Genomic DNA, 21,773 nt, shown 5'->3' on the forward strand with positions numbered 1-21,773 from the left:
CCCAGCGCGGATGAAAGTTGCGCCGCGTTGAGGAGCGCGCGGGCCGCCGGCGGGGCGCTGGGCCGGCCGGCTCGGGAGGGAGGGAGCCGCGGCGCGCAGCGGGGCGCCTCGGGCTCACCCCGAGTCGGGCGCGTTTCTGTAGTTGCGGGTAGTAACGCAAATTCGCGAAAGGGCGGTTTCAGGAGGTGGCGAATGTTGGCTTTGGTCTTCCTCGTAGCCTGGGATGGCACAGTGGAAAACAAAACGTGAAAACTGCAGTTCTAACTGTTGAGCATATGGCTGCTTCTGACCAAGGATAGTAAGCTTCGTTGTGTGTTATCTTAACTTTGCATTAGAAAGATGCTACAAACTCAGTTTGCCTAATTATGCTAGAAGCAACAATGCAAGGCAAAACAAAAACGTGATTAATATCAATATGAAACGAGCAGACTCTGTATGGTTATTCTCACAAGCAGCTCGAAAGCTCTTGTGTCAGAAGTGATTTCTAGTAAATAGCTTTATGTAAATACCGTTTGTGTGAAGTGCGTTTGTATTGTTTAGAGAATAGATTTACTTCTGTGTAAATAATTTGCTTTCTTTTATCACGTGCTTTTTGGGCTGGTGCGGTTTCTTAATAGAATAAAAACAGATTCATGAGTTTTTCTTGATACCTGTTATGCTATTGTAGCCTATTAAGCCTTATCTAAAAACAGTGACATGTTGCAAACAGTTTTCTGTGCAGATAAAATCTATTTGGAATTGGATTTAGCTACAGTGCAGTGATTTAAATTTGTATTTCCTGCCTAAATTTTTCAGGATGCAAAAGATGATAAATCATAGTTCACAATGGAGCAAACAGTCTCAGCCTTTATAGGTCTCTGATCTTGTTACTGAGAGCCTGCGAGCCCCAGGGCTTCTGGAGGGGTCAGTACGGGTACAGGAGTCCTGGACGTTTTCAGTTGCAGGTACAGGTCAAACCTTATAACTTAATATCAGGAGTGAGACTAATAAATATTAATAAACAAATATGACTCCTTGGAAATAGAAAAGCCCTAGAGTGCCTCTTGAACTGTGAGTGCAAGAGCGAGAGTTGGATAAAGAAAATGCGTGCAGTGTTGTTTGGAGGCAAAGTTGTGATTAAGTTACAATTGAGTTATCACAACCTAATGTGTTGCCGTGTGTCCTCTGAGCTGTAGTAGCTTTAACAAAGACGGACTAAGACATGCTTGCTTTAGGTTTCAAGTAAAGCCTTCAACCTTTAGCTTGAATTTTGGCTGCCTGTTGGTATTTACGTTTTCAGTTGGCGTACCACAGCTGACCCATGGTAACTCATTGAAAGAATATTTTATTTGTTTCAACGTAAGCCCCTACCAGAGCAGCATCAGCAAATCTGAGGAAAGGTAGAATAAATGCACCTGAATAAACGTATCTGAGGGATTAAGCAGCTATAATTGTACTATTTTAAATTTGCACTTAGCTTATACCAGTAAAATTATCCTGAGAGTACAAATGCCAGGGGAGATGTTTGCTTTGGTTCTGCACATTCACATAAATTCTAAGCTCAGTACTGCTTTTCTTTTTTTTTTTTTTTTTTTTTTTTTTTTGAATACATAATGGTATGTCACACTGAATCACATTTCACACATTTTAGGGCTCCTTCTAATAGTATGAGGTACAAAGTAAAGTTTGTGATCAATTTCCATGTCAGTCTGAGGAAGAAGATCCACCAAGTTTGCTAATTCCCTTTTATTTGATGTGTGTGCACGTGTGAGCACAGAAAGAGAGAAGAAAGGGCTGGGAAGGTAGTATTTAGAGGTAATAAGCTATAACATGCTTTCTCTTTCCTCTTGATATTGTACAATTCTCTTCTTTCTCTTGTCCTATCTTACCAGTCATGACCTTCCAACGTGCTCTATGTTCACTGTTGTCTGCGTGGAAGACTGTAGAGATCTGTTTGTGTCCCCAAAATGTAGTGATACAGCTGATGCTTCTAGAGTGTATGTCATGAAAGAGAGGAGGCAGCTTGTTCCCTGTGAGTGGAAGGAAGAGCCTGTGGGTATCAGTCAGCCTGGGGAGAATGGTAGTTGTTGGCTGAAAACATACTTCTACTACATATTACAGTCCTGGTCAAGAATGTYATCCCAATGCAAATCATAGTTATGCAAACTTAGGGTGGCAAAAATGCTGCTGTGAGCAGAGGTAGTTTCTGCTATGCAGTATAGCTTTTTACAATACCAGTGGAAAGTAGCATTTCACTAGCATGTTGAATTTGTGTTGCTGTAGTGGCAACGTACTCCTAGTGCAGATCTGATCAAACAAAAGAAAGTAGATCTTGCACTAGGACCATGTCAGTAAAAATRCACTGAAAAACAGTCAGTGTATTTGAAAGGAGGGAAAACTGCTAGCTGAGCCTGTTTTTTCTGGAAATGATAGATGCAATGGCATTGATAACCAATATTTGTGAATTACCTACCAAGAACTGACAGGGATTTTAGAAACTTATTGCCCATAAAACAGGGAAGGCTTTCACACTCGTGTGAGGGCTTGAGTGATGTCCAATTCTAGTGGCATCTTTGCTCCTACTGCAGATACATATTCACTTATCAAAAGGTTGTGGTGGTTTTGAAGGTTGTTCCTGCCGGCAGTAGCTGGAGTGGGGCACCTGCCCSTGTCCGTCCCTGCCGTTTCAGCACGGCATGCAATGGCTGCGTGGCCTTTGTGGAGGTAGGCTGAAGCTACTTGCTGGGTTTGCTAAAGCTTCTGCCCTACTGGATCTCTATGGGGGACAATTAGTTGTTCTCAGAGGGAGAACAAGTGGTTGTATTTCTATAGCTGGGCTTACTAGAGCTCCCATGTTAATCCTCAAGCTATGGGGTCTTGCAGTGACAAGACTGAGGTGTGCACTACCCTTCCCCTTTACCAGCTCAACGATGGGAAAGAAAACAGTGCACRGGGGAAAGTGTTAACCTACCCCATTGCTGTAGCTGTGCACACGTGTCCCTCGTTGGATATCCCAATAAGCATTTAAATGAAGTCGGCATTGTTCTTTGAAAGAATATTTTTGTTATGTTTTGTACTTACGAATTGTCCTTATGTTTTATGAATTTGCTTTTTGTTCACTTGTTTGCTCATCAACTCTTTTGTGCAGACATAGGAAGACACTTCAGAATGATCAGGAGAGCTCTTCATGAACTTATAACAACTTATTCATGCTTTCCTGCTTACATGCTTTCTTGCTTAGAGAACTCCAATGGATTAAAAAACCCCCCCACCTTCCTAAATATTGGTGGTTAAGAAATAAAGAATGAAACAATTTTCTTGTCATCTTTGAAATGCTTGTACTCTGAGTGGATACAGATGAATGGGATTAGAGAGAGAGTTGTAGTCAAAATGCTAGCTATGGTTATTCAAGGGGATGATGAACAAGGACAGTTTTTAGAGAAATTTGTAAGAAAAAATATCAGATTAAAAAAAGTAAGCAATACACTACTACAGACAGGACACAATTATATTTTCATTTCAGATATCCATATGTAGTTGAAAGAGCATCCAGGTATTAATTTGCCCACTTAACAGAATTCCTTTTCACAGCTATGAGCTCTGGGGCCATACTGAATAAAAATACTTTTTTATTAATCTGTCTGCTACTATTGGCATGAGGCAAACCCTTTGAAATAAGTTCTTCCATATTTGAAATGTTAATTAATAAATGGCTATTTTCATAGCCATTCAGTTCTGTTCATCTGTGGTTACTGTTCTCCATGCAAAACAGATACTGTCTCACTGCTGCTTTGAAAGGTAGAGTATGTGTATATCGGTATAAGCACACACTTTCTTATGTGACTGTCTTAAAGTAAAGATATTGTATAGAAATAAAATCAATTCATTGTTCTCTAAGTACATGTCTTGCCTGCTTGGGGAAGGCTTTTAGGTTTTACCAGACTTGGTTAGTTTAGTCAAAGGAACATAGAAAGTGAGYGTTCCTCTAAAAAGTGGCTCACCAACAGGTGATACCTGAGGACTTGCCGCAGGACAGGAAGATGCACAGAAATGAATCTACCTATTTCTTTCCTTATGAAAAGAGCCTTCTAAAAGGAGGATGTAAATAGATCATGTACAATTGGGGTTGTTCTCATTTGCAATTTATACATGACCCTGAACTACTATTAAAATTTGTGGCTAGCTGTGATAGTAGAAGCATATTGACAGAGCTTGTTAGCTGAAGAGACAGTTTGTATTAGAAGGTGTTTTCTGAATCTGTTCCTTATTTGGAATAGGTCATGGAAGCTTTTCACGAAATTAGTGCATTTATAATAGTGCTTTTGTTGCTATAGAGAATACAAATGTGGCGTGTTAGAGGAGTAGTGCCCATCACTGATGCTGCTGTGCCAAAAGAAAAAAAAAATGCATAGAGAACTTTACCACTCATTTTATGATCTCGAAGCACTTTTTCAAAAGTGAGTACGTACTCCATGTTGCACTGCCTAGACTAGAATTGTTTCATCAGTAAAGCAGTGAATTCAGAGTGAGCTACTTAAACTGGATAAAGCAGATACCTTAAAGTGCTTAGCCCTTGCTTAAATGAGTTTGACTTCATTCACTGCTAATTGATGCAGACTAATTTTAAGAGGGATTCAAACAAGTCAATATCTAGTCACACTGGAAACTTGGAATCGTTTAATGAGACGATTAAAACAACTTAGAGAGGCTAGTAAAATGTTTCTGACATAAATGAGGCTGGTGTTTTGGTTTTTTTAACAAGATTTACAAATGAAGGTGATTTGTTAAGCATGAATGGAAACTACCTTGGAGGTAAACTGTTGATCTCCAGACTCCCATTTAGAGATCTGGGAAGAAAAATGCTCAAGTGCAGAGAATCAGAAGATGATTTTCTCGAGAACTATGTGCTGTGCTTACCTTATCTAACTTACAGAACCTCATGAAGCAAATAAGGACAGCAACCTTGAAAAAGTTTTGCAGTGCAATGTCAGGAAAAAAAGTTGAAAGGAAAAACTGCTTAGGAACTGGGAAAAGAAGATTGATCTATTACCTGGAAATTGGTATCAGTTGATCAAAATATTAGGGAAGTGACACTAACACTTATAAATGGGGATGAAAAATTTCAGTCATGGCTTCTCAAATTAGCACTTAGAAGTGAGCTTGATAGAGTGGCTAGCATGAAATAGCATTTTCTTTTAATTGTGAATACTACAGAAGAATCTTAAAAGAGGAAATTGGATGTGTTTTTGCTGAAACTAGAAAGGTCAGGTCCTAGTATGTGAGGAAGTGAATAATTTAAAAGAGATTTTGGAATTTGCTCCAAATAGAGATTGGTGTAGAACATGTTACTGGTATGCTCTGTGCTTTCCGGGACTACTGGCTGGTCTTATCAGAGTGTATCAGTACACCAGCCCAGACACCGGAAGGCAGAATTGTATCTGATAATTGAGCTGTTTTCTCTTAAATAAAGGGAAGTAAATAGGAAAGTGGTCGTAAATAACTAAAATACATCATGGCAAGATTTTAGTTTCTGTCAACAACACTTGCCACAAGCCCTTTGAATGCAGCCCCTCTTTGCAATTCTCTCCAGTCAGACATACATCTCATAGAAATTCTCTTGCAGTGTGGTCAGTTTAGGTACAGCACTGAACAAATGAACATTGAACAAATTTCCTCCTTGGCATCAAATGACCAGCTAGTAAGTGGAAACAATCTGCACGGTATAGCATCTCAGCAGACAGGGTCAAAGTAAAATATACTCTGGATCCAAAGATTGAAGAAGAGTTTCCACACTTTGATGTACAGATGAGGAGCCAAGGGCTGCTATTTCAGTGTAAGTCTGGATTTTCCTCTTTGTTCTGTTTGTTTTGGACTCAGCTGATCCTTCTACCTTGCTGAGTTTCGGGGATTCATTTTATTACTGTCTCTCTCCTAGGAGTTCTTAACTGTTGCTTGAGATGTGCTAAAAGATTGCAGAGTCCATGTGATAATAAGTATTTACTGATGTCGAGAAAAGTATGTGTTAACATACAATGGTAGTTCTTCAGTTATGACTTGACTTTACTGAATAAAATAGTATTTAAAGTGTAAACATAGTGCAAGGCTTTTGGGAGACTACATTATTTTTCCCAAAGAAAAGCATATTAACAGAAAAGCACATTAACTACAATCCTTCAAGAGCATGAGCATATGTAACTTCTCCAAAAATGCATTGTTGCTTTTTTTTTTCTAAACTTAGAGCTTTGCATGTTCATCTAAAGCTATTTAGCTGCTCCACCTTGTGGACAGAGATCATATTGACTCTTCAGCTGAAACAAAACAAAACAAGCCTAAGGCCTGGCCGAAGGGCAATTCTGTAATTATTAGAAGAACATAAGATGCTCCATGCTCCCTCATAAAATCAAAAACTGGTCTTGGTAACTCATCAAAAATCAAAGGTCTCGTATGAGAAAATAGGAGAATTTCAAAGGCACTGAGAATCTGTCGAATCAGTGAGGTAGGTTGTCTGCCTTGTACATCTTCATAAACGATAGCTGAAAATTAAAACCCTAGATTCTGCATTTTCAAGTCTGTCTTTGAAATAAGGAAAAGGCATTTTAAAGTCACTGAAATATTTTGTCTTCTAAAACATTTGATAGTATTATTAGGACCTTGTAATTGAATGTTAGCTGGCCAGCTGCTAGAAGATGCTGGGAAGAGTTCCCGCAGATCTCCACACTGTTCCCAACTGTTTAGATGTTATGGTGGTGTTGTGGTCCAATGTCCCAATTCTAGCCAATGCAAGGAGGATTGATCACATCCAACTGGAAAGCATAAAGTACTCGGTTTATGTGTGACAGCCTCTGTGAATGTGAAAGACCTAACGGACGTTTGACATTTCCAGCATTCAAAATTCCTTCATCCTATATCTGAATGAAAAGTGATTTCATAATATCTGGAAAACATGCTTATAAAATCCTATCTATTTCCATGAGAGCGTGACTTCTGTGATATATTCTGACACGTTGTTCCTCAAAGCTGTTTCTGTTTCTCTTCCAGCAGTTCCCTGACAAGCTTTGTGGAGAGACCTGAGGCTGCTACAGCAGTGAGGGCTACTTAGAGCTTTTTTCTTTTTTCTATTATTTGTTGTTGATAGGATGTGAGAATGTGCTCTGGCTTTTCATATGAACAAATCTTAGTTCCCTGGGAGAATGCATAAGAAAACTGCATCTTCTGGTCATGGGCCACACTCTTAAGTTGCAAGCTAGACCTCACTGCTCGCAGGAGGAGATGTGCTCCTGGTCTCAGCATCTCTGTGCGGAAGCTCGCTGGCATAGTCAGCTTTGGGATGTGGCTGTGTTGAATATGTTGCGTGATTGGGGATGTGTTTTCCTGATACTGAAGGGAGGAGCTGGCTGCCTTTCCGCTGCACTCCTGTTCCCTGTCTCCTGCTCCTTCCTGCTTCCTTCTTTGCAAGAGCAACTGCTTATAGGTAACTTTGTTCTTCAGGAAGCTGAAATAAAAACATAATTTCTGACCTTGATCAGAAACTGGACGTTCTGGGGTAGCTTGCTGGTGGGAAATTTCCACTCCTAGAGCAAAGGTAACACCATTTCCTAAATAGTGGAATTGTTTCCTTGCACATTGGGTTGTGTGTAGTAGCATGCATCTGTAGTCAGATGTGTTGGACTACCTCCCCGGTTACAATCATTTAAATTATATAGCATCATATAGCAAAGTCTTTGAGCACTGCTGCAGCAGTGGAAGAAGGATTAGGAGATTATTCCTAATACAGGGTAAATGGGGGACTTGCAAAATGAAGTAATAGTACAATTCTGAAAAATTAACCTCACATTTTAGCACAGTACCAAACAGTTCTTGACTCTCAGATTGGCAGGGTACAAGTTAGTCTTCTCAGTGCGGAATTAGTATCTGGTAAGTGTATAATCCAGAGCAAACTATAAAAGCTAATGATAATTATTTGGTAGAGCCAAATCCAATCTTCCATATTTTTCCATGTGCATTTTATGGCTTCCATATGAATCTGGACACAATGCTTCAGTACAATGTTGGATCATTTTTTATTAAAAAAAAAAAAAAAGAAAGAAAGAAAACAGGATATAGCCCTTCCTCACCTCTGGCATACTGACTATACATGCACACTGTAGAGGAAGCATGTTTTTGACATACCGATTAATTTTACTGATTTCCTTTTTGGGTTTTCCAAAGAGTATATTTATAAATATGGCTTGAAGGTATTGAAAAAAAAATTTCCACTGTTTTAGTGGAAGCAGAGGAATATTTTAAGTAAAATAGTGATTCTTCTTCTTGATGAAAAAACATTTGAAAACTTTGTGTTGAATGTTATTTCCATGCCAGAATTTATATGGCAAAGAAATTAGGTTAGGTCCTTGTTTATTCATCAGTGGTATAATATGTATAATGTAGTAAATAACAGCAAGTAAGTAAGTGTGCAAAGGCAAATTACCAACCCAAAAAAGCAAACGGGGGAGGAGGAGGAGGAGTCTTGACTATTTTAATCATGAGATCGTGTGAGTTTGGCTGTGCTGTTGTTTTATTGTGGTTGATGAGTACTTTCTGCAGTTCTGTCTACTTTTACTGTGGTCACAGCCCCCTCCCAGCTCTCCCCCAATGGCAGAGCAGTAAGCTAATCAATAACTAATCAATAAGTTAGTGGAGCATCTCTTATTCCTTGGTTTTCATTGAAACAGCAGTATATAAAGACCTCCTCCCTCCGTCCGCCCCAGAGTATGGATTAGACCAAATCAAGAAGATTATTTTGTCCAGACTTGCTCTTCTGCAGGTTCAGAATTTACAGTGGGTGAAATCTGGCTGCAGTTCCGCTGCTGTACCCCCAGCATGGCAAGCGCTGGGGAGAGCAGCAAAAGATGCTCCTCTCCTGTGACTGTAGCTTAGGTGGATGTGTCCAAGCAACCTCTGAGTTAAGTAGGTTACATACTGCTGCTTCCCTGTCTGAAGGGAGCTCACACAAGCTAATTAAGCTCCTCAGTTTGTTGGCCTTTTTTTCACCTACGGGAAAGGTTTGTGAGAAGCTGAAAGACCYTTTCTTCTTTTTTTTTAAAGGTTTTGTTGACAGGTTGGTTCTGTTGATAATAATTGTTCTTAAATGCAAAAGAATTTCACTCTGCCTTTTTAGGAAGATTTCTTCCTTCTCCCATTTCTGTGCAAATGCAACCACAGAAGGTACAGGCAGGACTTGTCATGCCTCGGAGCTATATTAGCAATCTTCTTTGACATTTTTTTTGCAGCATTCTGCCTCCTAGCAGTCCCCATCCAGCCACGTAGATAAGCCAGAACTCTTGTCTGACTTCAGACTGGATTTTTGATCTATCATGTGCTACAGCTCTCCTTGTGTCTGTATTTTATGTTTTTTTCCCATGCTGCCAAATGCAGTGATAGAAGGGTTCTTTATAAAGTCGGTGTGCATCTCAATACACCAAAAGAGCTGCTCTCTAGAGAAACAGTGCTACCTAAGGGATTATTAGGTTGGCCAGATTTGGGAATAGAGATGCTGGTCTCTGACGTGCAGGGTGATTTCCTCTTTCTGTGCCTCTGCTTCTCTTGCCAGCCACTGTTTGTATTTTCTATTTATACAGCAAGTTTGGTAGGACAAAGTCTGCTTTTTGCTTGTGCCCATTCCCATAGGGTCTCTTTTCCAGTAAGGATACATTGATAGTCCAAAAATACATGTAATAATTGTTCAAAAACTATTTCTTAACACAGTACCATGATAATTTTCTCTGTATCTTGTTTATTTTATTTATAAAACATGAGAGGTATTAAACCCAGGCTTCCATTATTTATGGATCAATTTGTCTGTCTTTTGATTAGTGGAAAAAGGAGAAACAACTTCAGAACAGAGACAAGAAAATCATGTGAAATAAATACTTGAAAAAAGGAGGCAATAAAGAAAACAAAATGGGAGTTACCCAGAAAAGGACTTGTAGGTTTTCTTCGAGCATTGATCACACTGAGTTTTCCAGACAGCTCTCCTATTCCCACTGGGCGACGGCAGAGCTTTGTCTGCGGCTCTTCTTCCAGCAGACTCTTCCTGTCTTCCCCAGCTGCAGAGCTCTGCTTCCATCCTCGCAAGCCSGGGGAGAGCCGGGGGCGCGCGGGGACCTGTGCAGCGAGCCGCTCGCTCTGTGCAGCGCTTTCGGAGCTGCGGCACCGCCTTGGCGAGGGTCCTTTGTCTGCGGCCGCAGCCTGACTGCACGCTGGGCGATGCCGGCTCTGCGCCCGGAGCTGTTTCCCTGCYGCCGGATGCTTGCTCACATACGCTCTGCCTCTCCTTTCTCTAGTTTTTGCCTAGCATGGTGGGTGAATCTGCAAAGGAGGACAAGATTTATGAAAAAAGATAGGCTAAATGCAATAAATGGGAGAGGCTGATGAGTAGATCATTTATTTATTTAGTTATTGCTGTAGTTCTTTGACTACAGTGAATTTTTCAGCTTTCTTAGCTAGAACATCATACTTCACGTCATCAGGTACCTCTTGGAGGTTATACATGAAAACAGAAAGAGGTAAGGAATGACACTAGCTTTCAAATTGAGGAAAAACTCATGGCAAATGRAGAATGACATTTGGAATAAAAATGCCATTCCAGTTCAAAAAAAGGTATCCAACCACRCTTTGTCCATTTCACTTTATTTGACCCTGACAATGCTTTTTAGGAGTTTTCTTCATGAGGGTATAAAATGATCGTGGTTTCAGGCAAGGATACTTTACTTGGTTTTCTGCCCTCCTCCTTTCTTCCATGAGTGTTGATGTATTGCAGCTGTTCTGGAAATAAGRCTGTAAATACAAGTCTCTTTCTAATAATGATAACAATAGGTTTTCTGTAACCTGGATGGTCCAAGAATATAAATGGGTCAAGTTTGGGGAATGAGAGGCAATAGCATCTATTAGGCCATCTGACATAGTTGGAAGAGAGAGAGACATGTTTGAGAGCACGTGAGTCCATCAGGATCTGCTCTTATTTTTCTCTGAGTAACTTCTTTTGCCTGAGGGGCRGATGAAAGGRTGGTTTTGTTTTCTTTTTCCTACARTAAGATGAAGAATGCACAGCAGCTATCTTGGTCTAAAATACAAGGAGTGACAAGCTCCCAATAGATTTTACCAATGGATAGAGCTATGTTCTTTSTTATGATTCATCTTTTATTAACTACAACACTGTATTTAAAAGTGGATTTTAGAGCAGGAAAGTGAATGTGYGTTCATTATTTCAGTGCTGTACATTAAAAAAAAAAAAAAAATCAAAGCAACCAGGCTACCAGTGATAAAATATGCCTCCCCATTCTGTGAATTAGGGTATTATGTAATGGATAGAGCAGTTATATTTCAGAGATGCTTGAAAGCTTGCTCTTTATTTAAGGTTTCCTCCACTGGAACTTGACTGGACRGAAGTCTTAGTCAGGAGAAGGGATTAATTTACAGTTAGAAGACTTTTATAACATATCATATTGTTCCTTTATCGTTATTAGTGTGACTGTTGAGAATATTTGAATGATCAAGCTCTGCTCAAACTTCCCTGTTGGATATGTTAGAGAAATCAAGACGGAAATATTATTTTTGCAAATGCCTTCAGGCTCTGGCTGCAGAAGTTGTTGCTGGCTGGAAGTTGTAGTAAAACTGATGTGCTTTTGCTGGTTTTATTAATATTTGGAAGGACAAAAACAAGAGCGATGGAGAATGAACTAGGTGTCTGGATAGGAAGATTTTAAAAATAAGAGATGAAGTATTTTTCCAAAAAAAAAAAATGCAGAATGGTAAATACTTATCCTTTGCCTTAATACATCCTGGCTATCATTGCTGGAAGCAAAGCAGCTTAAGAAAAATAGCTTTGATAAATGTTTCTATTTTTTTCCAAGGAAACTTCTTTGACTGTGATGAAAAGGAGTCTGTCAGTGTCTCCAGTGAAAACTGGCCTGGATTTTAGTTAGGTTGGGAAGTTTGATTACAGTGTTCAGGTTTGTTTTACCTTGTATTGCTCTGAATTGCTCTAAGACTTTACTATTTCTATATACAAGATACTTGGACAAATTATCTGTCAAATCTAAAGAGTGTGGATCATCCAATAATGGTGTATTTTTGTTGTACTTCAAGAACTTATTTGCAAAAGATCTTTTAAATACCACTTAAGAAGTACAGGGAAGTGTCCCCAACCCATATTGTTTCAACAGTTTAGAGCAGCAGCTACATTCAGATTTACTGTACTTTGTTAAAAAAATTTTGAAAGACTTTTTCTCTGAAATAGATAAATTTAAAAGATATTTTTAATTTTTKCAACACTTTCAGTAAAAAAAGAATGTAAACCAGGCATTTTGGAATACCTATGGGTCTGTAGAGTTAACGTAGGTGCTATAGTGATACAAAGCAGAGGCCTGTARAGAGTTGGCAGTCTGACTGTCATCAATATTCACAACTTAACCCACAGAGCTATGCTAGGTAGTGATTCCCACGGTATGTTTTTTATTTGAGAGGAGAAAATGGTGTTCCCAGAAATGCTGGAAATTGGTGGGTGGTGTCCCAAAGGTTTTTGAGGGAGATTGTTGTAAACTGAAAGTAAAATTAAATTCTATTTGTTAAATGTCCACAAGGTGGCACTTCTTTCCTCTCTGTTTGAAGTATGTTTTTTATACTTAACCCTAGAAGTAATTTTAGAGGTTTTGAAACTTTTCTTAAACAGCCAGTTAACTATGTGCTTTCATGGGGAGTGGATTTTCCTCCCTTTTAAACTTGAGTTGAGAGAAAGAGGCCAGAGTTGGAGTCTTTTGCTTGTTATCATTGCACACATGAAAACTGACTGTTASGAGCCCCAAAATAAAATTAAATACTATTTTTTTTAATCATAGTGGATTTTTAACCCCCYTTTTCCACTTGTAGAATAACTTTGTAGTCAGATGTCACTGGCAAAGGGGAGGAAAAACAAGCACTTCCCTTGCTTCAATTAAATGAAAATCCGAGAACAGATCTTGTGCAACCTGGTCTAATAGCTTAAAAGATGAGTTTATTTAACAGCAGCAATGACTGTGGTAAGCAGAAGATTACTCATTAAAGTATTCCCTGTTATTCGTAGGGAGGCAGTAAGAGTAAACCTGCCAGTAAAAGGCGCTGAGCTCTAGCCGTTGTCAGCGGGTGTCTTATTCAACCCCATTAGAAGCATTTCCATTGAATTTATTGTCTGCAGATCAGACGTTCACAGAAACTAGGATGCTGGTGTGCTCCCCTCCCTCCCCGAAGGCCGACTGAATTATTCAGCGCATGGCCTTCTTGCAGCCCGTCGCTTTGGCTACGAGCGCCTTCTTGGCTCCCCCGAGCAAAGCAATCACTCAGTCAGCTCAGCTGAGGAGTGGAAGTGGCCCTTCCAGCTCTCCTGGGTATAGCTCACAGCTGCTTTCCCTTAACCATTTTTATTCCAGTGTCACACCTCTGAAGCCAAGTTATGTTTGTTTGGAACAGTGCTTGTGAAAAACTTGTGAAGAGCAAAGAAAAATATCTAAGTTTTGTCCCATTAAAAAATTCCTGCTACATAGTCTGCTACATAGATTTTTTTGGCATGCTGCAGCTGAAAGGATGCTTTTATTCCAAGTTCCTATTTTCACTGGTTTATAACTTACCTTCAAATTGTATTTTTCTGCTCCTCCCAGATGGTAATTTTTTTGGAAAATGTGGAGAGAATACATTCAGCTGTTTTTGCTTTCTTGCTCAAATAATTCAAACATAGTTTATGTTTAAATGTCCAAACCTGCCCACGTGCATTGGGTAATACTGAGGACAGTAGATAACCTGGGCCAAAGATCAAGGCAAAGGAGAAGAGCGTTTGCCGAAGGGGAGTTGTCGTTTGTGGCCATGCGCGCTGCCCACCGCTGYGGCCATGGGACTGGGTATTTCCTTGGTGAAGTGCCCTGCGCGCCTGCCGCTTTCTCCAGGGCTGCCCTGGCTGTGGTTCAGCGCAGCAGACGTGGTTCGGGGGGTGCCGTCCCCTCAGGGAGGCAAGCGGTGCTGGCCTGCCCAGCGGTGCTGCCGGTCCCTGCCCTGAGCCTGGGTACAGTCTGCGTGTAAGGCTTGTTCCCTGCAAAGTGGCTCGTTCGGTTGGGRCAGGGTGCCCCGAACAGGAGACCCGCCGCAGGGAGGAGCACATCTGGGAAGTAGGTTGAGCTGTTAACATCTGCTTCAATATTAATGTGAATGCCAGTCTGACTGCTTAGATGTATAGGCAAGTGGGGTAAAAGCTTGTGGTTTATTTGAAAGGTTTTGCACTCGAGTACCTCAGTATGTGATGGGGTTTGCTGCTTGAGAAAGGGTGTTACCATGTCTAAAAATTTKCTAAGTTTTTTTCCCTTAATTCAAAGGAACTAACGTGTCAAGGACAGTATTAAAGCAGCATCAAAGACTCGGTACTGAAAGAAATCTGGAAGCATAAGTCGTCATTGCTGAGTGCAATACAGTATATTGTATATACCAGAATTACGAAAAAATAGTGTTTACTGCTTAAAATATCCTCAGCTCTTCAGATATCTTCCTGTCAAAAAAGGAAATTCTGTGATGATGTAATCGCTGTASTAATGAAATCCTTTGTGTTTTCCAAATGGCTTTGGGTCACGTGTACCATAGGGTTCTATAATTGTCTTTGTTTTTAGGGACTAATAGATTAAGGTTACTTTGAATTAACATGTTTGTATTGAGTCAATTTTAAACTCAAATAAAATTAGAATTTTTTTGTAACACAGCCATGTAGCAGTTTTTAAGAGAAAGCAACATGCAACAGGCCAGCAGCCTGTTTGGAGTCAAAACCCTGCTGCTGCCTCACCCCACTGCATACCATCATCTGACTCATACCTGCTGATAGCAGAGGTGTAGCGGGTAATTTGGGGAGAAAAAATGATGGATCCCAGCGTCTCATCCAGGAGTGACCAAGGGCCTTGGTGCATTTCCTTCCCAGTTAATAAGTGCAGTATTTGCATCCCTGCTGCCCGCTCGCCCTCCGCGGAGCAGCCTCTGCGTTTATTCTCCCTCCTCCTCCTCCCTCCCCGTTGGAGGCGGCGGGGGTTCCCTCTGCAAGCTCTGCCTGTACGGCTTCATCAGCACCAAGTGCTTGCAGCCAGACATTACCCTGAAACCATGGTGTTGTGGCCCTTCTGGTTTACTCTTGCTGGCTAAGGTGGTGGCTATATTTGTCTTTTAATTACCTTACTGCTATTTAAGTTTTATTTTAGTTGGAGTGCGCAAAAGCCCTAACTGCTGGGGCCTGTTTGGCTGCTGCTTAAAACATTTTGTGATGTCTGGAGCTTCGTTTCTGCTGTGCTCTTGGCACTTGYGCTCTGAAAACAGAGGGAACAACATTTTCTTGGCTGTTTTTGTGAGTCAAGAACCCCCTCAGCAAATAAATTCTGGCTTTATTTCTGTAGGTCGGGTCATCTTATGTGCATCCTTAGGGCGTTTGAARGGTGCTAATAAGCAAGACTTTGAGACTGAGGAGGAATTTTCTAGGTCTTTCTGGGCACACAGAGGAATCCTGATGTGCGAGTCAGCAGATGGGCACCGTCTGCTCGTCAGATGCCCCTCCAGGAGTTATATTTTGACACATGTTGCTGCCATATGAAGCGAGATACAGCATCCCAAGACACGTGCTAACGTTAGCTGGTTAGGGCCCAGGCCTTAGCATAGAGAGGAATGTTTTCTACTTTCTTGCGTCTTTTCTTACTTATGAGTTAAACCATTTTGTTGTCCTGGATTTGTTCAGAAAACAGTAAATTAGATTTCCTTCTTCTGACTACTCTCATTCCACCAAGGCTAAGAATTGGCCTCTTCCGCAAGGTAAGCTACTTGAGGCCTCACCTGTGTTTGATGGGATCTTGCCAAATAAAGTTTGGAGCAAGAGCTGCAGGCTCAGCAGAAAGCTGATTATTTCCTTTCAGACAGCACTAACCCCCAGTATGGTGTTACAGACCACTGGAATGACATACAGTTACAGAGAGATAAAGCTGAATTTTCCAGAGGGAACCTCACAGTTAGCCCTAAACTATTTTATAAGGTTACCATGTGTGGCAAAGCCACTGCTGCTCTACCCTRGAGCTGCTTGATCTTCAATGGGCAAATGGAAAGTACCATTTTAAACAGAGGTAAACATTTTTATTCTTTCTATAAAAGGAATACACAGAGACGAGCAGTCTAAACAGTTTGAGGCAACAGTAATGGTTTTCCTATCTGCAGTTAAAATGCTCATTCTGGAAGCGCTAAAGTTGTCCAGATTTATATAWGGGATAAAATGGAAGTGGATAAGAAAGACCAAAAATAATGAAGGAAATACTACATTGTAATGTCATAATTAGTCAAGTCAGGGTTTATGGAAAAATCTTGAGATGCTCTCATAGTATTTGTATCCTCCTAAATGGCTCTAAAATTTTCCTATCAGCAGAAGCCCTTTTCAGGTRCTGGCATGCATTTCTGACAGCGACGCTCTGCTTTTCACTTCTTCCTTCACTGCAGACAGCTCACTCATAAGATGGGTAGTTTACTTTTTGTCTCATTAATTGTGTGCTTGGAGGAGGCCACGCTGGGCCCCCAAAGCATGTTCCTCCCTGCTGTGGCATTTCTGCCTGGAAAGGGTCTATTGACTAAGCTATTACAGGTTCTTCTGCTTCTGCTTTCTCCCTACACAGAGACATAAGGAGAGAAAATACCTGAATTTAGGCAAATTTTAAGGCTTCCTTGAGCAGAGGCGAGGTGATTGGGGATGGAGGTGCAGAGCAGTTACGTGGGCTGGGTGATGAGTCTTTGCAGGGCTGTGCTGGGCAAGGAACCAGCCACGCTCTGGGACCAGACCACAGGTCTTGTGTGAGCTGCTAAGGCCAGAAGAAGGCCAAGTCCTGGAAGAGAAAGGAGGAGATGTATTTGGGAGGAAAGAAGATGAGGGCAAGAAAGTGTTGAGAATTGTTTAAGAAATAGTGAAGGCGCTCTGGCTGTCCTTGTGCAATGGAGAGAGAGAGGCAGGTTGGCAAACCCGTGCTGGTGAAGAAGGTGAGAGATGGGTAACCTGCCATGTAAGTTACCTAAGAAATGCAGGTCCATGTAGGTCCAACTGGAAGCACTACAGTGACTGTGCTTTCATGACAAACCAGCTCTTACAGGTCTGTGATAAGATGCTTGTTTTCAACACTAGCTTGATTTTGGTATTGGTTCAAGAGTAAAAATTGTTCTTTCAGGGTAAAAGGCGTGTGAATATGTTTTCTTGTATCCTGCAGCATTCTTTCCCCACACCTCCTTACCTTGTAAATTGGTTTGGGTCTCAGGAGGATTTAAAGTGATGTATTGGTTTAAGATATTCTTTTTTTTTCTCTCTCTCTTGCTCTCTTTACAGATACATATATATTTATAATATGACAGGTCTGTTTAGAAGCTTAACTGTCAGTGCAGGTTTTAGACAGACAGTTGTTTCTTTCTGATCTGTGCCAGCTTGGAAAATGTATAGATATTAGTGTTTTTAGGGTAGAGAATTTGAAGAAATCCCATTATATTATATAAAATAAAATCTTACATGTGTTCTATTCTAATCAGAGCAAAGTTATGAAGAATTCAAAAGCTATCACTGTCTGGAATAGCAGGAAATAATCAAACATTTTCATTTTTAAATGTTAGGAAGATTATTCAGAACCTATCAGCTTATCCAGGCTCAATTTGAAATTGCAGTTTGCATACAATGTGCTTGATCCAAAAATATATTTGCCAATGAGCGTGGCCTTCATGCTAGCAAAAGTCTCACCACTGTTGGTAGGATCACATCTGGACAGTTTGTAGCATCATTTTATGCATTTATGTTTTCTTTGGTACTCCAGACTTTTGGAGAAGATCAGCTTTAAGTTGAAYTGAGTCTCACTTAAGGTAGAAAGTAAAGTTAAGATAAAACATAATGCACAGCTTGTGGAAGATGATTTGATCCTATCACATAAACATTTAGCAGAGCTTAGATACCACATTGCACGGAGCTGTAGAAAAAACAGAACTGACAGAATAGTTTGCGTTAATTAGAAGGTGGTGCAGTGTTAGTGAGAAAATGTATTTTGGGTTCAGCATTTTCTTTACTATTTTATCATGCCTTAAAGTGKTTTTTGTGTATTTTGGATGCCTAATCAGAGATGCCATACGTTGAAAGTGCATTATATGAAAATCAAGCCCTTTTCCTACTTATGCTTCATACTTTTCAGTTTCATAATACTGATGGCCTGCTAAATSAGACCACAACAAACAGATAACTGCCATCAGACCGATCCGACACCAGTAGTCATTCTATCTTTGCATAGCAGAGTGATTTGAATAAGTTCTTTACGTGAACAAAAAAATACGGACCTATTGCGCACTGTTGTTACTGCACTGTACTTGCTGATAGTTTTTTATATCAGATAACTTTTTTAAAATTTGCAATAGAAATGACCTTTTGTTTTTCGTTGCCTCATGGGGGATGGCATAAGGGGGTTCTTGCAGTGTTAAGGCAGTAAAGCTTACAGGCAGATTTTCTAACAGAGTGCTTATCCACAGCTACCTAAATCATTCCTTCCAAGTTCTGAGTGTTAGATGTTTGTTATATGAAAGTTAACCACTGTTCTTATCTGGCTTTGACAAGGTTTGGGGTTTTTTGTTTGGCACAAATATAGTTGCTTTTCGGTTTTATAATCATACTGCCCTTAGCCATAACGCTTGCACAGCTTGAGTGCAAGCGAAGGTATGTTAGACTGTCAAAATATTTGTATTTTTGTAACAGTTAGCTCATGTTTTACAAATACAGTGCATATTGTCCTTTACTTAAATCATTTATTTGTAATTCAAACTGATATGTTGCGTATAAATAGGCTATAACAAACAAACAAACAAAAAATAAGTTCATGGGGTAAAAACAGTCTTCTAGGACTAAACCCATTATTTTTACTTATAGGTTTTCCGTGTTACAATGTTTTTGGAATGAATCTACTTGTACTGCTTTAATTAAAAACTGTAAAAGTAGGAATGAATAACCATTGATGCATCTGTTGCTGGTGATTTTCTTTCACTGACATGGTAGAGTGTGGGCAGCTGAAGAGCTCTGTACGGTTGTGAGGTATTCTGTCAAATTCCCAGGACACTGGCGCACATCTGCMGGGCCTTCCAAGGATCGAAAAAGTAATATTCTGGGCAATGGCAGATTGACCTAAGTGCTACCTTAATAATAATGAAAAAATGTGTTTATAAAATCCACTAACACCAAGGCAGTCAGTAAGGATTGCACCCTTTTTTATGTAACAGCGAAATGTAAGGTAAGAAGTCAAGCAAAATGGTAGTTCAGCCAGGGTAGAAAGCATGCTGTGGTGGATCTGGGAAGCTTCAGTGGAAACGTTTGCCAGTTAAACTAGAAAGCATCAAATTCTGCTAAACTCTGACTTAGAGATGTTTTGACATGACTGTAGGTAGGAGAGATGGGCTAAAGCAGATATTCAAAGAAAAGTTGCTTATACTAAGAGGAGGCAAAACAAAAAAAAACTTGGCCAGCTTAAGACTTGATTTTGGAGGGCTTAAGAAATCTAGAGTAGAGATACTTGACAGGCCAAAACTCAAGGAGCAGCTTCCTAGATGGTCCTTTAATGTAACCTCATATGGACAAGTAGAAAGCGGGTTATGTTGGGTGCAGCATATAGTACCAGTGTGAGCAGACATGCGCAAATGGTGCTGAGAAATGAATATTTAAGTGAGAAGAGACCATGTTCTCTCAACTCTGGACCTTCTGACATCACAAGTACTGAATAATTCCCAGCAGTTTCCTGCCAGATAAGGACAGCATCTTGCAGAAAGCCTCAGTACCTTGCAGGATCAGAACCGAAGCTGGGATTGTGTGATCGGAGAGGTGAAATAGTGGATGGGAGATGAAGTTAGTGACAGGGCCCTGAGCTCAAAATGTCAGATCTGTTGTCAGCAGATCACGAGTGAGACAGAATTAAAAAAAAAAAAAAACTCAAAATTTTCTATTTGAGAATTAAAATTTGTGATTATACCTATGCTTATAGTACCCATTGACTGATTCAAAGAAGATTCTGTACTAGATATGAAAGAAACGCTTTTCTTTTGCAAAATGTTTCAGTAGTACTTACATGCTATGATACTATTTTAAAAGTTGTTACTGAATTGCTGTATGGAAGAGGAAGAAGATAGGGCAGGAGTGAGTTGGGTGAAAACTGATTTATTAGAGTAAAAACTGAGACAAAAAGTCATTTGAGTGTAATTTAAAAGTGAACTTTCAAATATATAGATAATAAAATACACTTCCCTCCCTTCTATATCTTTAGTATTTTGACTTCTGATCTGTGTGTTTGTCATCTTGCAAATGGTTTTACATGGCTTTTATTCTATCATTCTTTAAAAAAATACCTTTTTTGTTTTCATTTTAAGTAAAGAGGAGGAAACTTTTAACAAGTTGTTCTCTGCTCCACTAGTAAAGGTAACTTTAGAGTGTAGGTGCAGTATTTATCTTCATAAATCTGCAAGTGCTTCTGCAGGCTTATTTCTGTTTTAAAATGTTTCAGTACAACATTGAGATTTATCATTGTTCTTTCAGATACTGATGAATACAGGCCACCTGTTTGGAAATCTTACTGTAAGTATCTCAGCAGATTTTTTTTCCAAGTCTGGGTTGAAAATGTTTCATTTCAGTGTTTCAAAGTAATCATGATTTTTCTTTCATTTGAATATCAGTTAAAGAAATATCGAAAGTAGAAGGGTTCATTATTATCTAGAGACAGTTGCAATCATTTATCCTTGAGGCCAAACGGATACAGATTTTTTCTGAGGGCTAGACTCTATGCACCTTGCTAGTGTGAGTGGTCCCCCTTGTGTGAGGCTGCCTTATGTTAGTTTGGCTGTGTAGACTGGGGCTTGCACAAACTCCATTTTCACCTTAAAGTTACTGTCACTTGGAAACAGCTCATTCAATTTGGTAATATGTATCACTAGAGTTGAGACTAGAGTTGATTGTGAAAATTCAAAATAAGTATTTTTTTTCTCAGAATTTGCTGATATAAGAGCATTTTTTGATGTGGAGTGCCGGTGAAATCACAAGATGCTTTTCTGAAGTCCCCGCAGAGGGGCTTGGTTTCCTACCACCCTGCCTACCTCGGCTTTGCAGCTCTCCTGGGTGCCTGCCCTAGCTCTGTGGGAGCTGGACTTGCAGGTTTCCTCTATCACATACACGAGGCCGCAGCCCAGACATGCTGCTCTGAGATCAGAGCTCAATTCCTTTCCATTGAGAATTTCACATTTTTTTGCTTTTCATTCCTAATTAAAATAAATAAATAAATTTGAAGTACAAACATTTCCCACGTAGTGGGATAACTTGTTCTTTGACAGTGCTGGTGGACGTTCGAGGAGACTGAAGAAAATGCATGGGGAAAAAAAAAGGCACCGTAATAAAGTATCGTAGTTTCCTACAGTGTCTTCCCCATAAATTCTCTTTCTTTGTCCGTAAATAGAAAAGGTAGGGGCAAGTGCTAAATGTCTTGGGGTTTCAAAAAAGCAAGAAAGAAGTCTTCTGTTAAAAGCAGATTTTGCAAGCAGAATGTTCATTTGTTTAACACACATCACTTTAGGAATATCAAACCTACACTTACATTTTCTTTTGTATATATTCTGGAGGCTTGGTGTCCTGAGGGTGACTAGATATTTGCTCAAGCAACGTTTTATGTGGTGAAAATACTGTTTACTAAAGGCTGGGTAGAGGTAACTTCTGAGAGTAGCATTCAGTTATTTCAGAA

At 40.0% G+C, this 21,773-nt stretch overlaps 1 protein-coding gene across 1 annotated transcript in view; it reads left to right on the forward strand.

Annotated features, from left to right (window-relative positions):
- CHN1 (chimerin 1) overlaps nucleotides 1-21,773 on the forward strand; it is a 113,138-nt gene that overhangs the window by 9,998 nt on the left and 81,367 nt on the right. The window contains exon 3 of the mRNA XM_085321959.1: nucleotides 20,582-20,620. Coding sequence (XP_085178085.1) covers nucleotides 20,582-20,620 — 39 coding nt within the window. The remainder of the gene's footprint in view (nucleotides 1-20,581; nucleotides 20,621-21,773) is intronic.

This window comes from Rhea americana, unplaced genomic scaffold, assembly GCF_003343005.1.
Source record: "Rhea americana isolate MKP2758 unplaced genomic scaffold, rheAme1 scaffold_12, whole genome shotgun sequence".
NCBI lineage: Eukaryota > Metazoa > Chordata > Aves > Rheiformes > Rheidae > Rhea > Rhea americana.